The 12282-nt window shown below is 39.4% G+C and overlaps 2 protein-coding genes across 3 annotated transcripts; one reads left to right on the top strand and one right to left on the bottom strand.

Annotated features, from left to right (window-relative positions):
* The first annotated feature begins 1852 nt into the window (after positions 1-1852).
* On the top strand, positions 1853-3823 carry s100a1 (S100 calcium binding protein A1). Of its 2 annotated transcripts, none has more exons than XM_084053836.1 (3): positions 1853-1925; positions 2888-3036; positions 3312-3823. In XM_084053836.1, the coding sequence occupies exons 2-3, from the start codon at positions 2896-2898 to the stop codon at positions 3459-3461; spliced, it is 291 nt and encodes a 96-aa protein (XP_083909962.1). In that variant the 5' UTR covers positions 1853-1925; positions 2888-2895; the 3' UTR covers positions 3462-3823. The 2 variants fall into 2 exon arrangements, 1 of the variants encoding a protein (XP_083909962.1); XR_014600546.1 differs by lacking the exon at positions 1853-1925 and having other exon boundaries at positions 2814-3036; positions 3312-3627; positions 3666-3823.
* A 2067-nt stretch (positions 3824-5890) lies between these two features.
* mettl25b (methyltransferase like 25B) lies at positions 5891-11953 on the bottom strand. The gene is made up of 8 exons (XM_084051562.1): positions 11682-11953; positions 11204-11322; positions 10342-10552; positions 9994-10056; positions 9731-9868; positions 8253-9124; positions 7742-7926; positions 5891-6381 (listed from the first exon to the last, which is right to left on the bottom strand). The coding sequence occupies exons 1-8, from the start codon at positions 11769-11771 to the stop codon at positions 6266-6268; spliced, it is 1794 nt and encodes a 597-aa protein (XP_083907688.1). The 5' UTR covers positions 11772-11953; the 3' UTR covers positions 5891-6265.
* Between the last annotated feature and the right edge of the window lie 329 nt (positions 11954-12282).

The following is a 12282-nucleotide window of genomic DNA, read 5'->3' as shown; positions in this document are numbered from 1 at the left end:
CCCAGTCTACTCTACTGGACATCCTTACTATGGCTGATCTTATCTCATTATTTGGAAAAAACAAACCAAAAAAAAAGCATAAGGGGGTGGGGGTGGGGTGAGTGGCCATATTGTTATGTCTGATATACTGTCACGGTATATTCCCTGTACTTTATTTTCTCACCCATTGCTTTGGAATTGGCAGTGTATATAGAGTATCCATCATCAATGAATTCGAAATTGGAGACGGAGGGAGGGAGAGAGAGAGAACACATACAATACAGGATATTTATATCACATGCCTACTTTGGATCATCAATTATATATTAACAAAATAAATAGAATAATGTCCACGTAGGCTACAAGAGTGTATTAGGCCTATGCTAGATGACTAGATTATTTTATTAAAATCACATAATTTATTAAAATTGCATAATTGCATAACAATATGATGCATTTTACGGATTAGAGGGTGTGAGGAATGGATATTCAAAAGGGCCAACATTATGTTCTAACAATGTAAAAAATGTTCAATAGTGGAAAGTGTAGGTTGTTAGGTGTGATCACCGTGGTGCGCAAATAACGAGTTACGACGCACTTCTTTCCTTTTGTTTGTTTTATTTTCACACTGTGCAGGGGGTTACAGGATATGCAGTTTAGTTGTGTGTGGTTTTCTGTATATCAGACAAAATACAGAAGGAGAAAAGTTACCCACCTGTAAACAAAGTAACATAAACATAATTCGGTTATACTGCACATCAAACATCCAAACTCAAAAACAAACTTACTTATAATGGATGCACACACTGTTGCCTCTCCTACTGATCTCTGCACCAGACCTGACACACTGAGCAAACACTTGGCTGTAAAGGTGTATGGGATTGGAAATCAAATCAACAGCAGGTGCAACTAAATGGCCAATTAACTGCTGTGCACTCAGCACACATTGAAGTGAAAACAAAGCCATCTCATCAAGTTCCCATTGGTCGGTTTTGGGGAACTGATATAGACAAATGATTTGACCTGGGCTCTATATGTTGGCAAAGAAACTGATTCCTAATCAAGACCAAAACCTGGCAATATGATTAACTAATGACATGTTTGTAATATAGTTTTTCATTAGATTAATAGTGGAGTAGTCACTATACACCTCAAAGATCATGAAGCAGATGTTTAGGCCGGCAATTATTATTATTAATAATTCACCTAATATCATAATAATAAAAAGTATTATTATTATTACAAACATTTCAACATATTCAGTTAACAAGTGGAGCAGGCTATTTATAGCCTGCTGTGGAGGTTTGTTGAATTTAATTTAAAGCTAAGGTTGTTAATTATCAAAGCTAACCAAAAGCAAAATGCTGATCACATCCAACAGGTTCGGATCAGGGAGTTAACTTCACCATGTTCCTCTGAGGGATCATAATCTTCCATGAATCCTGCATAAATGCCAGGTGAGGCAAGTCATTGAATTGCCTTTAGAAGTGGTGGAAAAAGTACTCCATGTAATACTTAAGTAAAACCATCAATACTGCAATGTAGAAATACTCTGACAAGTAAAAGTCCGCAATTAAAAATGTACTTGAGTAAAAGTACTAAAGTATTGGTATCAAATGTATAATAATAATATATACATTATATAAATATATATATATAATGTGTAAGTGCCAAAAGTATTGTCATTATGCAGAATGTCCCCATTTCACAAGTTTTCAAATGTATAAAATGTATTAAAAAACATTGAAAATAGCAGATCTGCAAGCTCACAATGCATCCATCACCATATGATGGTCAAGTGGTTTCACTTGTGGTGCATCATCATGGCTGCAGGTGTGGATGTTCATGTTAAGCCAGAGGGAGGCGCTTGATAGTGAGTTAAAGCAGCTGAGGTGAGAGAGCTCCATAGACGTCTTACTCTGAATTCTCCGTTATCAGACGTTCAGGTGAGTTGACTTAAATATTTGGACTGATATTAACATAGATGTAGCCTATTTTAAAACAAAAACAAAACTAAAGTAAGTAAAACTTTATGTTCAGGCTATATGCTTCAGTGGCAAATGTATTAAATGACTCATATCATACCTGCAGGATGTCGATGCTTTGAAATTCCAAGAGAGAAATGTGTAGGCTATAATGGTCAAATTATAATGTCAAGCTATTTTGAAATCTGACTATAATGATTTTGAGTAGCCTTTCAATTCATGTCCATCATTATCAATGTCGCGTGCATTATTAATGCAAGCATTCAGTGGGCTACTGTCTGGACTTGCCAATGCAATGTCAGTCTATGGTGAGACACCTTCTCGTTCTTGAGTTAATCCGCTATACCGAGTGCGCCTGCATCAGCTAATTTATGTAAACTTTATGTGATGTAAATTTAAGTAAGCCTTGGTCCAAAATCCTGTTCATATACAACTAGCATTAATGCTTGCCCTGTGGGGGGCGGTGGCTATTGTCCAGTGAAATGACTCAGCTCCCCTGTAGCTGCTTCTCATGTATCTGTTACTGAAGGGCAACGGGTTCATGTGTTGGGCCTACCAACTGGATCAATGTAAAATTGCTTTCAGTTAAAAAGAGAACCCACAATCTACACATGATCAGTCCTTACAAAGTGGATTGTTTCAAGATCACTTTCTTCTATGCATTTTATTTATTCTGATCCTGGCATAAGGGCTTCAGAATGTAGGTTGAAGTGCTAAGGCTATATGGTGGTGATGGAGACATGTGTAATTTTGGAAGCTTTTTTTTTCTGGCAGTATTGCAACTGCAGTGTAATATTCTACTGCAGCTTGTGGTTTACAACAAATTGAGTCTATTCCTCTAGTGTGCTAGTTACCTCTGTTCTATTGTGCCAGTGTCTTTGTGTGATTGATGGGTCAATCTGCCCCTGGAATATTCTTTCCAGAACAGAAAATGCCTTCCCAGTTGGAAATGGCTATGGAAGGACTCATCAAAGTGTTTCACTCCTACTCTTCAAAAGAGGGTGATAAATACAAGCTGAGTAAAGCGGAGCTGAAGAGTCTGTTGCAGGGGGAACTAGGTGACATCATGTGTGTAAGTATTCCTACTCGTTTCTTCATTCAAAAAGTAAAACCCCTTTCACAATTCTTTAGGTACCTGGTGAGATGCTAATCACACACGTAAGTTGTCATAGTTCTTATAACTTACTTTAGGTACTTGTTTTGTATAAACTACATGTGATTTGAAAATTGTCATTGTCCACTGTAAAACATAACATAGCCCAGGAAGTGAAAATAAATGTGTATAATAAGCAGACGATTGTATTTGCTGAATAGCACATGCCATATTAACTTTATAACTTATTTTAGGCCAGCAAGGACCCATTGGTGGTGGAGAAGATAATGACTGATCTGGATGAAAACAAAGATGGTGAAGTGGATTTTCAGGAGTTTGTCGTTCTGATCGCTGCACTGACTGTGGCCTGTAATGAATTCTTTATAGAGAGTCTAAACAACTGATTGCCTACCCCAGCAGTGAGTGACCTCAGATTTCGTGTACGGTACTTTAATTTATAGCCAAGAAAGCACTGGAAAGAAATAACAGCACTATTTTGATACTTGTCAACGATATTATGGACCTGAATGTTAAAATGGGTACATTTATATACACTGTATAGACTATACAGTGTATATAAATGTACCCTCTATACTATAGAGGATTAGAAGCCTGTCCTGTTTGAAAAGCAACTGGGGAAACTGGTCTGAAATGTCTGTATTTCCAAATATTGATATTTTATAATATTACCCTCATGTTTCATTTTTCTCTTAGCATCTAGTTGTTTTTGTGAAACCCTACAGCTTCTCCAAGTATTACATTAAACATGTCTAACAGCTAATTAACTATACTGTATATCTAATCTTTTGACAGCCAATGGTCTGCATGTATAAAAATGTCAGCCAGGTCATGAATTCCATGTTTCAGTGTATCAGAATGGGGACCCTTGGTGTGTTATTTTAAAGTGTTAAATGTATCCTGGTTCCCACGGCAGTCTGGTTAAATTGAGTACATGAAAGCTTATCGGCACAGCTTAATTCAATTATATGCAGTGTAGACTAGTGTTTGACTGACAGAGGTGTGCGGACCCTATTCTATTTGACTGACAGAGGTTGTCTTAGATCTCATGTCTTCATTAACACGGGTGGGTAAGGAGGCACTGCGGTTGAATGGAATCCTCAGAAGGATCTATTCTAACAATGGATTTTGAGTAAAAAGACTGCCACCATGGGTATATTATTGATGTTCACCACACATTGTTTCATTCGCAAACTTGTAGAGTTCAGTTGTGTGCTAGACTCAGAGAAGGCAAATGCTCATCCCTCTGTTCCCAACACAAGTGGACATTTTGGCCTACGGGTGGCACTCGTGTAAAGGCTGGAGTCATAAGACTTCTAGGCTAGAGTAAAGGTTGCTCAGCAGTTTCATGGCAATCCATCCATTAGATTTTGATGTTTGCTAGTTGAACATTTTACCAGACAGAGGCCTGCCGCTAGTTGGGCTATACCCAACTATATAATGTATATATTAGACCAGGGTTCTCAACCTTTTGTAACTGAAGGCCCACCTATGTGTCAAGTTGGTCAGTATACCGGAATAATGCATACAGTAAAGGGGCATTATGCTTTTTATATGCGCTCAAACCTTTTTGACTCATCTTGGAATACCAAAGACTGTATACGCAGCTGATAGTAATGAGTGGAATTATCAGAGTATCTATTGCATGGGTACTAATAAAATATCACTGATGCTAGGATGAGCATGGCATGGATAACAAATGGGATGAGGAGCTATAGAGGTAATTTAGAGGACTTTTCCAAGGTAAACTAATCTGACATTGATTTGGTTGACTCAATCTGTCAAATAGTTATGAAATGAAAATAATGACTGATCACCAAGACAAGACATTTCTTCGTTATTGGACGTGCTATGTCAAAACCTACAACAGTCCACTCAAATGCTTTGTGTCCTTTTTAAATGTAATGTTTTTCAAATGAAATGGCTAATAAGAGGGAGGTGCTTGGTTTTGATCCGTGCTATACATTTTAGTGAGGTGAAGGAGAAATTCACTTCTCGCATTCATCAGCATTGTTGAGGGGGTTGAAATTAGCGTATTCTTCAAAGTAGTACCCATCCCATCTGTGAAGAAATGTGTTCCTCTGACTGACAATTCTTACCACAGGACCAACAGTATAAACACATGTATACTATTACTCTAATATTGTTACTTGTATACTTCCTGTACTGAATAATAGTGTTTTGTGATTTAAACCGATTCTATGTAATCAATTGTGAATTCTTGTAATACTTACTTCAATATAATTATGCATGCGTCACTCACAACACCATAAAGTGTAGAGCACCATGGACACCTTGAATTGAGGTATTCTGCTACTAATCTTCCAAAGAGGGTGAACATTTCCAGCTGAGCAGAGTGCAGCTGAAAAACCCACTGCTACAAGTCAAAGAGCTGAAACTACATTAAGGTATTCCTTACAAGGTAAAACTTTGTGGTTGTGAGTGTCCTGTGTATATAAAAGCCTTTGAATTACATATTCATGAATAGTATATTATAAACAACAGGTTATAAAGGTTGTCAGAAACTGGCTTGATTCTGTATTTAGAATGCGGTAAGAAAGAACTAAAACAACTCAGATGTTTGGCTACCTATAAAACCAACCAGTATAAATACCAGGGTTGAGATGATATAATTCGTACATTGCTATAGTTCATTACAATGAGAAACGCCACGTTTCAAAATTGTAAGGCCTGATCAGAACAAATCAAATGTATCTGTGCACTTTCTACAAAGGATGCTTTTCACAAATCTCTGTATAAGGTAGGAATTTAATGTAAAAGAGGATATAAAATCCATTCTGTTATGGAGAAAATGTTTGATAATCCAGTGCAGTGGGGCATAATCAAACAGTGCCACCTGGTGTCAGCAAAACCAATCTGCACACAGCATCATAGCTCCCCTTAACACCAGGCTTGTATGACTGTATTATTTCCTCCAGTGTTATCGGATTGTTATTGGGTATCATAGAAACACACAGAAGTCTGGTGTAAATGCATTGAAGATCCGATCAACCAAACCCCTTCCATAGGTTGGTCATAACATCCCTTTTGCATCTTATATAGCAGAACAGGTTGAGCATGGTACTATGACGGCAGTGTTTTAGGGTCCCATTCACATAACTGATACAACATTTTCATTTGGGAATTGAAAGGTACTTGGGGTAAAAGCAGCCACCAAATGCATCCTTGGTTAAGGTGGGATGGTACATGTCCTCCCCACATCCACACTGGGCTTCACTGCCACAAGCACAAGGTTCCGAGGAGAGAAGTCAGGGTCAAACAGAGGTACCAAATGACTCTGTATACCTAGATCAACGAGAGAATGAGACACTAGTAATGACTGGACTCATTTCACATCAAAATAATGCACCAAAACTCTGTACAGGCCCCATTAATGCACGGTGTCCTGCTCAGTACTGCAGTCTTTGTCTTTGGTGGATTTATAGAATGATGTAACATAAGAATGTTGTGTCTGTCACATAACTTCTCAGCAGAATATTCCTTGTACTTTGCAACTGCTGAAAACAACAAACTATTTGTTCCACAGTTCTTCATAACAGCCCTTGATCATGAAGAGAGACTAAGTCAGTAAGAAGCAAATAAAATGTATTCTACAAAGGCTGTATGTATTTGATTGTCTCACAGGAAATTAAAGAAAAAAGACTGTTTGTTGACACTGTCCGAAGAACAATATATCATCAAAATGTCAAACTTTCCATACATTTAGAAATAGTCATATGTAGATTCTGATTGGTCTACGTGTCCCAAAGGAGTATGAATACTGTGCTAACTAAAATAAAATAAAATAGATCACATACACCTTTAGTTCAACTTGGTAAAAACATCCTGATGGCGGTGAAGTGCATGATTCATTCACACACAGGATTGCAGACTCACTGCCCATTTTCTGCCAGTCTGAAAATTCACCTTTTCCACCTCACCCTCTAGAACTCTGTATGCCTTTGTATCAGTACTTGTTACCTATTTAGATGTTAGTTGTATAATCCAGATTTATATTGGTTACTTATTGATACGTGCTATGTACCCCTTATTTACTGTTTGTAATGTATGTTGGTTACTTACTCACACATGCTATATACCCCTTATTTAGATAAATGTATATACTGTTTGCTTGTCCACGCAGATACTAAGTATGTATGTTATTTAAAAGATGTCTATCTGCTATAGGGCTTACCCTACTGTTGGTTGACAAGAGTTCATGCTGTTTACCCCAATCTTACACTTTGTAACTCTTTGTAAGAATACCAGAATGCTCGCCCCAAAACACACTCGCCACGGGGCAAATCCGGTGACATCGGTACGGTCGCCGCCAGGTATTCCTACAGTAAACGTTACGTAACTTCAGTAAACTATGCCTAAACATAACCTTATTGCTAAGCCTAACCTTAGTAAAACAGTGCCAAAACCTAACATTATTTCTAACCTTAACCTAAGTAAAACTACGCCTAAACCTAAACTTATGTCTAACCTTATCCATAGTAAAACAAATACAAGAACACAAGAACCGCTGGGGGCGAGCAGTCCGCGGGAAAAAAATGAGGGCGAGCGTGCTTTGGGGTGAGCCTTCCGGATACCCTTTGTAAGGCTATCTGCTTAACACCTCAATTGTAATTGTAACATATCACTCACTCATCCACACACTTACCATTCTCCTGCAAGTAGATCATCCTGTCCAACAGTACCAATGTTTCCACCACCGGTGCCAGCAACAGTGCCAGGCTAAAGTACACCACAACCCTGCCCTGCTGCCTCAGCATGCTCTCCACACTGTCAGGGTCCAGGCTCATCTCAGCAGGCAGACCCACACGGGGCAGTCCCAGACGGGCATACCTGAGTGCACATGGATGGAGAGGGAGCAGCTCTACATGGGTAAGCTTAACACTAAATGTTTTAGACCTGTTCTATGCTTTTACTATAGCTATGAAACAACTTAAAAATAAAAGATAATAGCCTAAACTAACTATACTTTTTAAGGACTTTGTAACTCTGTAAACATTGTTGGACAAAGATTAATATTAAATAATTTGTTATTACTATTGTTAGTAATAATGGTAGTAGTACAGAACAAAAATAGTATTATTGGATGCAAGGGCCCTAGAGCTAGACAACACATGTGACTAAATAATGAGGTAAATGTAGGTATGACAGTAACTCACTCTGTAAAAGATAGTAAGTGGGATTTCTTTACAGTCTGAATTCCCGGCCTGCGGAGTTCTGGCCTGGCACCTCTGATAATAGTCTCCAGGGTTGCCCGGTAACAGTGCGACTTGAGCAAGGCACTCTCCTCCCTCAACCTCTGAATGTAGTCCTCCATAGCATGACAAGCTCCCTCTCGTGCCTTGTAGGACAGCTCATGCCCCTGCAACCCCCGTACCCAGGAGCTCATGGGGTAACCAAACTCTGAGTGTCTCGACATCTCATTGGTTAATACAGGTTGAAGGGGAGGGGCTACCAGTCCTGGTGGGCTGGGGTGTTCTTTGGTGGTGATTTTCATGTAGCAACAAGCCACGGACGTGATGCCACGTACATAAGGGCAGTTGACGAAATGGCGCAGGAGGGTGGCACTGAGGTCCCCGCAGGCATGGAGACCAGTCAAGATAAATTCTGTGTTCCCTTGCGCCTCTTCTACAGGTCCGACACCTAATTGTTGTACAGAAGGGGCACATGGGCTGTAGCTACCTGGAGATGACTCCCCTATAACCTCCTCCTTGCACAAGCGCTTTGGTAAGGCAGGGGAGCTAGACTGGTGTTTGGGTGATATATGTGAGTCTAAAGGGGGATTTACTGTATTGTAAGGAGTGTCCGTGCAATCAAGAGATTCTGACTCTGTAGTAGGCACAGGCTTGTGCACATGTTGTTCAGAGTCTCTTAGTCTCTTTTTACTGTATCCACATTCAGTTGGTTCTCCGCTGACACACTCAGTGGTACTGAGCTGCTTGATGAACATCTCCCATGATGCTTTGGGGTTTACCCAGCCAGCAACATGTCGTGGACAGGGACCAGGTACTGACACCTGAGAAGAGTCTTTCTAAATAATACAGAAAAATAATTCATGTTAAAGGCGGGGTAAAGGATATTTTGGGTTTTTTGTTTGTTTGTTTGTGTTTTATGAACAGGTTAAAGCGCAATATTCAGATAGCAATAATTGCGAGTGTTGCAATAACAGGGGTCTCCCCGTCTCGCCATCTCTTTAATAATAAACAGAAAATACATTTTCAGGGGGGTTGCCATTTGTTTATCCTTGCTCCTGATTGCAGAAAACTTCCTGACCTGAAAATGCATTTTCTGTTTACTAAAAAGACCTGGAGAGACGGGGAGACCAGACTCCTGAACAAACACTCTATAGCAATGACTGCAATCAGAATATAGAGCTATTTAACCCTTAATTTAACAAAAGAAAATCACTTGCTGCAGAGTCAGGCAACGTAGATGTGGGTAGACAGATGTAACTATATTAGCCTTTGCATAACCCGTTAGTGCACAAATACTAACATATCTCCTTATATGCGATTTTGCAGGACCACATTGGAAACAAGTGTTTTATTACATTTTTATGTGTAAATCCTGGGTTTAAGTTATAGCGTGTATACTTGTATTTCTTTTACCAAAATCAAATCTAATCAAAGCTACCAACCTTTTTCTGCTTTTCCTTCTCCAAGACCGACAGCAACTGTCCATCAAACTTGGATGCCATATCAACCAGCTTATGATCAGCTTCAATTGCAGTTACAGATAGTCCAAGCCCAAAAGAAAGGAAACGAGTCAGATGGCCCTATAAGCAGAAGGATGAAGACTGTATGATGTACTGTAGATGTCTTGCAGAGTGTTAGAACATTCTGCTATAAGGATGCATGCATATAAACCACAGTATCATTTCACAAACTAGTATAACAATACCTGTCCAGATCCTACATCCACCACACTTTTGCACTCAGTCTGATCACAGAGCTGTTTTACCCGCTAGGAAGAAAAATGACAGATCAGCATTATTTATTTTCTTAACAGCCTGAGACACCACAGTCAATCAGCTTCTAAAATTGTCCTTGTGGGCCGTTCACACTGAGCATTATAACTATAACTATAAATATATAGTTTTAAAAATCGTTCTCCAAGTGGATGGCAGAGTTCACACCAACTTAAAAAAAAACCAAAACAATGGTGAACGTTATAGTTATAGTCATCGTTATAGTGCTCAGTGTGAACGGTACTTTAAAGCAGTGACTGTAACAAGTAAATAAGTCTTACTGTGCCCAGCTTTTGAATCTCATGCTGTTTCTTAGGTTTGACGTGCTTCCTGAATATATGCCCAAGCAATGAGCTTTGACACTGGTTTTCCAGGAACTCCTCCGGAATGCCCACTTGTCTGCTCTGCTCCTGCCTGACCACTCTGGGAAACGCCAGGGCATGTGCTGTAGCACGGAAAGCCAAGAGCGAAAGTGGCCATACTGATGGGTATCTGTAATGACAGGATTTTCATTTCAAGATGTTATCATCATGTGATCATTCAAGGGACATATTTGAAAGATCATCATCATCTACTGAAAGCCTAATTTATACTTTATACGTGTTACACCAGGGGTCTTCAACGTTTTCAGGCCAAGGACCCCCTAGCTGAGAGAGAGATGAAGCAGGGACCCCCTCTATATTGTATAAAATTGTGTTTCAATGGCGTTCAATGGCGTTGTGAGCTTGTAGATCTGCTATTTTTTGGCTAAAGTTCTCCTCAGAAAAGGGATGCTAGGGTTCAAGTGGTTTATGTAAAACTAAATAATCATATCACACAAATATTTGGGGGACCCCCTGTAGTAACTCTGAGGACCCCCTAGGGGTCCCGGACCCCCTGTGGAAGACCTGTGTTACACAATATAAGTGTTGCGATACTACAGGGTATAAATTAAGCATCCTTGCTTTTGTGTTTTTGGAATGTCAGTGAAATAATTAAGTGTTATGTTAGTGGACAAGTTAAAACTAATTCTAAAAGTGCACTGTGCACATGACTAAGAATATAAGCAAACTGCTTCAACTAACATAGCTAAACTGACTAACATCATAATTGGTGAAGACCACCAACTACACTGATAGGTCAAGTTGCACCATGTAATAATACCTTCTGTCCCCATATGTTCTGTCCAGTAAGAGGTCCGCTATCTGTTGGGGTGGCAAGTCACCCAACACCTGCTGCCATCTGCTAGGCAATGTCTCCCAAAGATCTTCACTGAAGAACTCCTACAAAAAAGGTACAGAAACAAACTTTCTCTAATATTGCTACTGTAGAATGAATGACCCACATCAGACCATTTTATACTTCGTCGTATGCAGTGGTGGAAAGTAACTAAGTACATTTACTCAAGTACCTTACTTAAGCACAATTTAGAGTTTGTTTTTTTTTTACTTTACTGGAGTATTTCAAATGTTCAGTACTTTTACTTCAACTCCGGGACTTTTACTTGTAACAGAGTATTTCTACATTGCAGAATTGAATAGAAATTGATACTTTTTCCACCACTGTTATTTGACAGTGGCTTCAGGGGGTCTACATACAAAGTCTGGACCTAATAAAGAACTAAGGATTGTCGGTAACGTACAATAATGTAGGAGTCACAGATGTGGTTGTATTTGCTCAGAAACGTGGTGATGTTTGCTGCCCACCGCTTCTGTTCCTCCACTGAAGACATTCCGTCGTCAGCTGGTTCGTTATTATCTTCACTTCAGTCAGTGACAGATTACCTGAACATAACCCGCATAGTTCTGCTCCTGTACAACCACCGTTGGCAGGTATGCCTGTGAAAATGTGCGTTTATTAACTATTTGTAGATTTGTTTATGTTTTTAGCAGCTAGCAACATGCGCTCGCGATAGTAGCGAATCACCACTAGTGACTAGTGTTGCCAGATTTTGCGAGACAAATAAGTGGCCTATGAAAGCAAGCCTAAAGAAGCGACTAGGCCACGGCTATTTCAAAAATAGCCGATCTACAAGCTCACAACGAATCGCGATGCGACGCGTTGTGAGCTTGGATATCTGCCATTTTTGATATATATATTTATATTTGTATTTGGGGGTCATGAAAATGTTTGAGAACCACTCGTTTAAACAACATTTGGGAAACAAGCCCAAATAAGCAACTACACTTTAGAAACAAGACCACACAACCGCAACCCGCAACTATAATATATTTACAAGTAAC

The sequence above is a fragment of the Gymnoscopelus microlampas genome (genome assembly GCF_963454915.1).
Source record: "Gymnoscopelus microlampas genome assembly, chromosome: 3".
Classification (NCBI taxonomy): domain Eukaryota; kingdom Metazoa; phylum Chordata; class Actinopteri; order Myctophiformes; family Myctophidae; genus Gymnoscopelus; species Gymnoscopelus microlampas.
This window is presented reverse-complemented; position numbering and strand designations above follow the sequence as displayed.

What these genes read in the sequence shown, in the direction of transcription:
- s100a1 (XM_084053836.1), top strand. Translation starts at nt 2,896, where the DNA reads ATGCCTTCCCAGTTGGAAATGGCTATGGAAGGACTCATCAAAGTGTTT. An exon ending in AACTAGGTGACATCATGTGT is followed by an intron (nt 3,037 to 3,311) that starts GTAAGTATTCCT and finishes AACTTATTTTAG; the next exon opens with GCCAGCAAGGACCCATTGGT.
- mettl25b (XM_084051562.1), bottom strand. Translation starts at nt 11,771, where the DNA reads ATGTCTTCAGTGGAGGAACAGAAGCGGTGGGCAGCAAACATCACCACG. An exon ending in AGAACATATGGGGACAGAAG is followed by an intron (nt 10,553 to 11,203) that starts GTATTATTACAT and finishes CTGTCATTACAG; the next exon opens with ATACCCATCAGTATGGCCAC. An exon ending in AGAAGGAAAAGCAGAAAAAG is followed by an intron (nt 9,125 to 9,730) that starts GTTGGTAGCTTT and finishes TGTATTATTTAG; the next exon opens with AAAGACTCTTCTCAGGTGTC.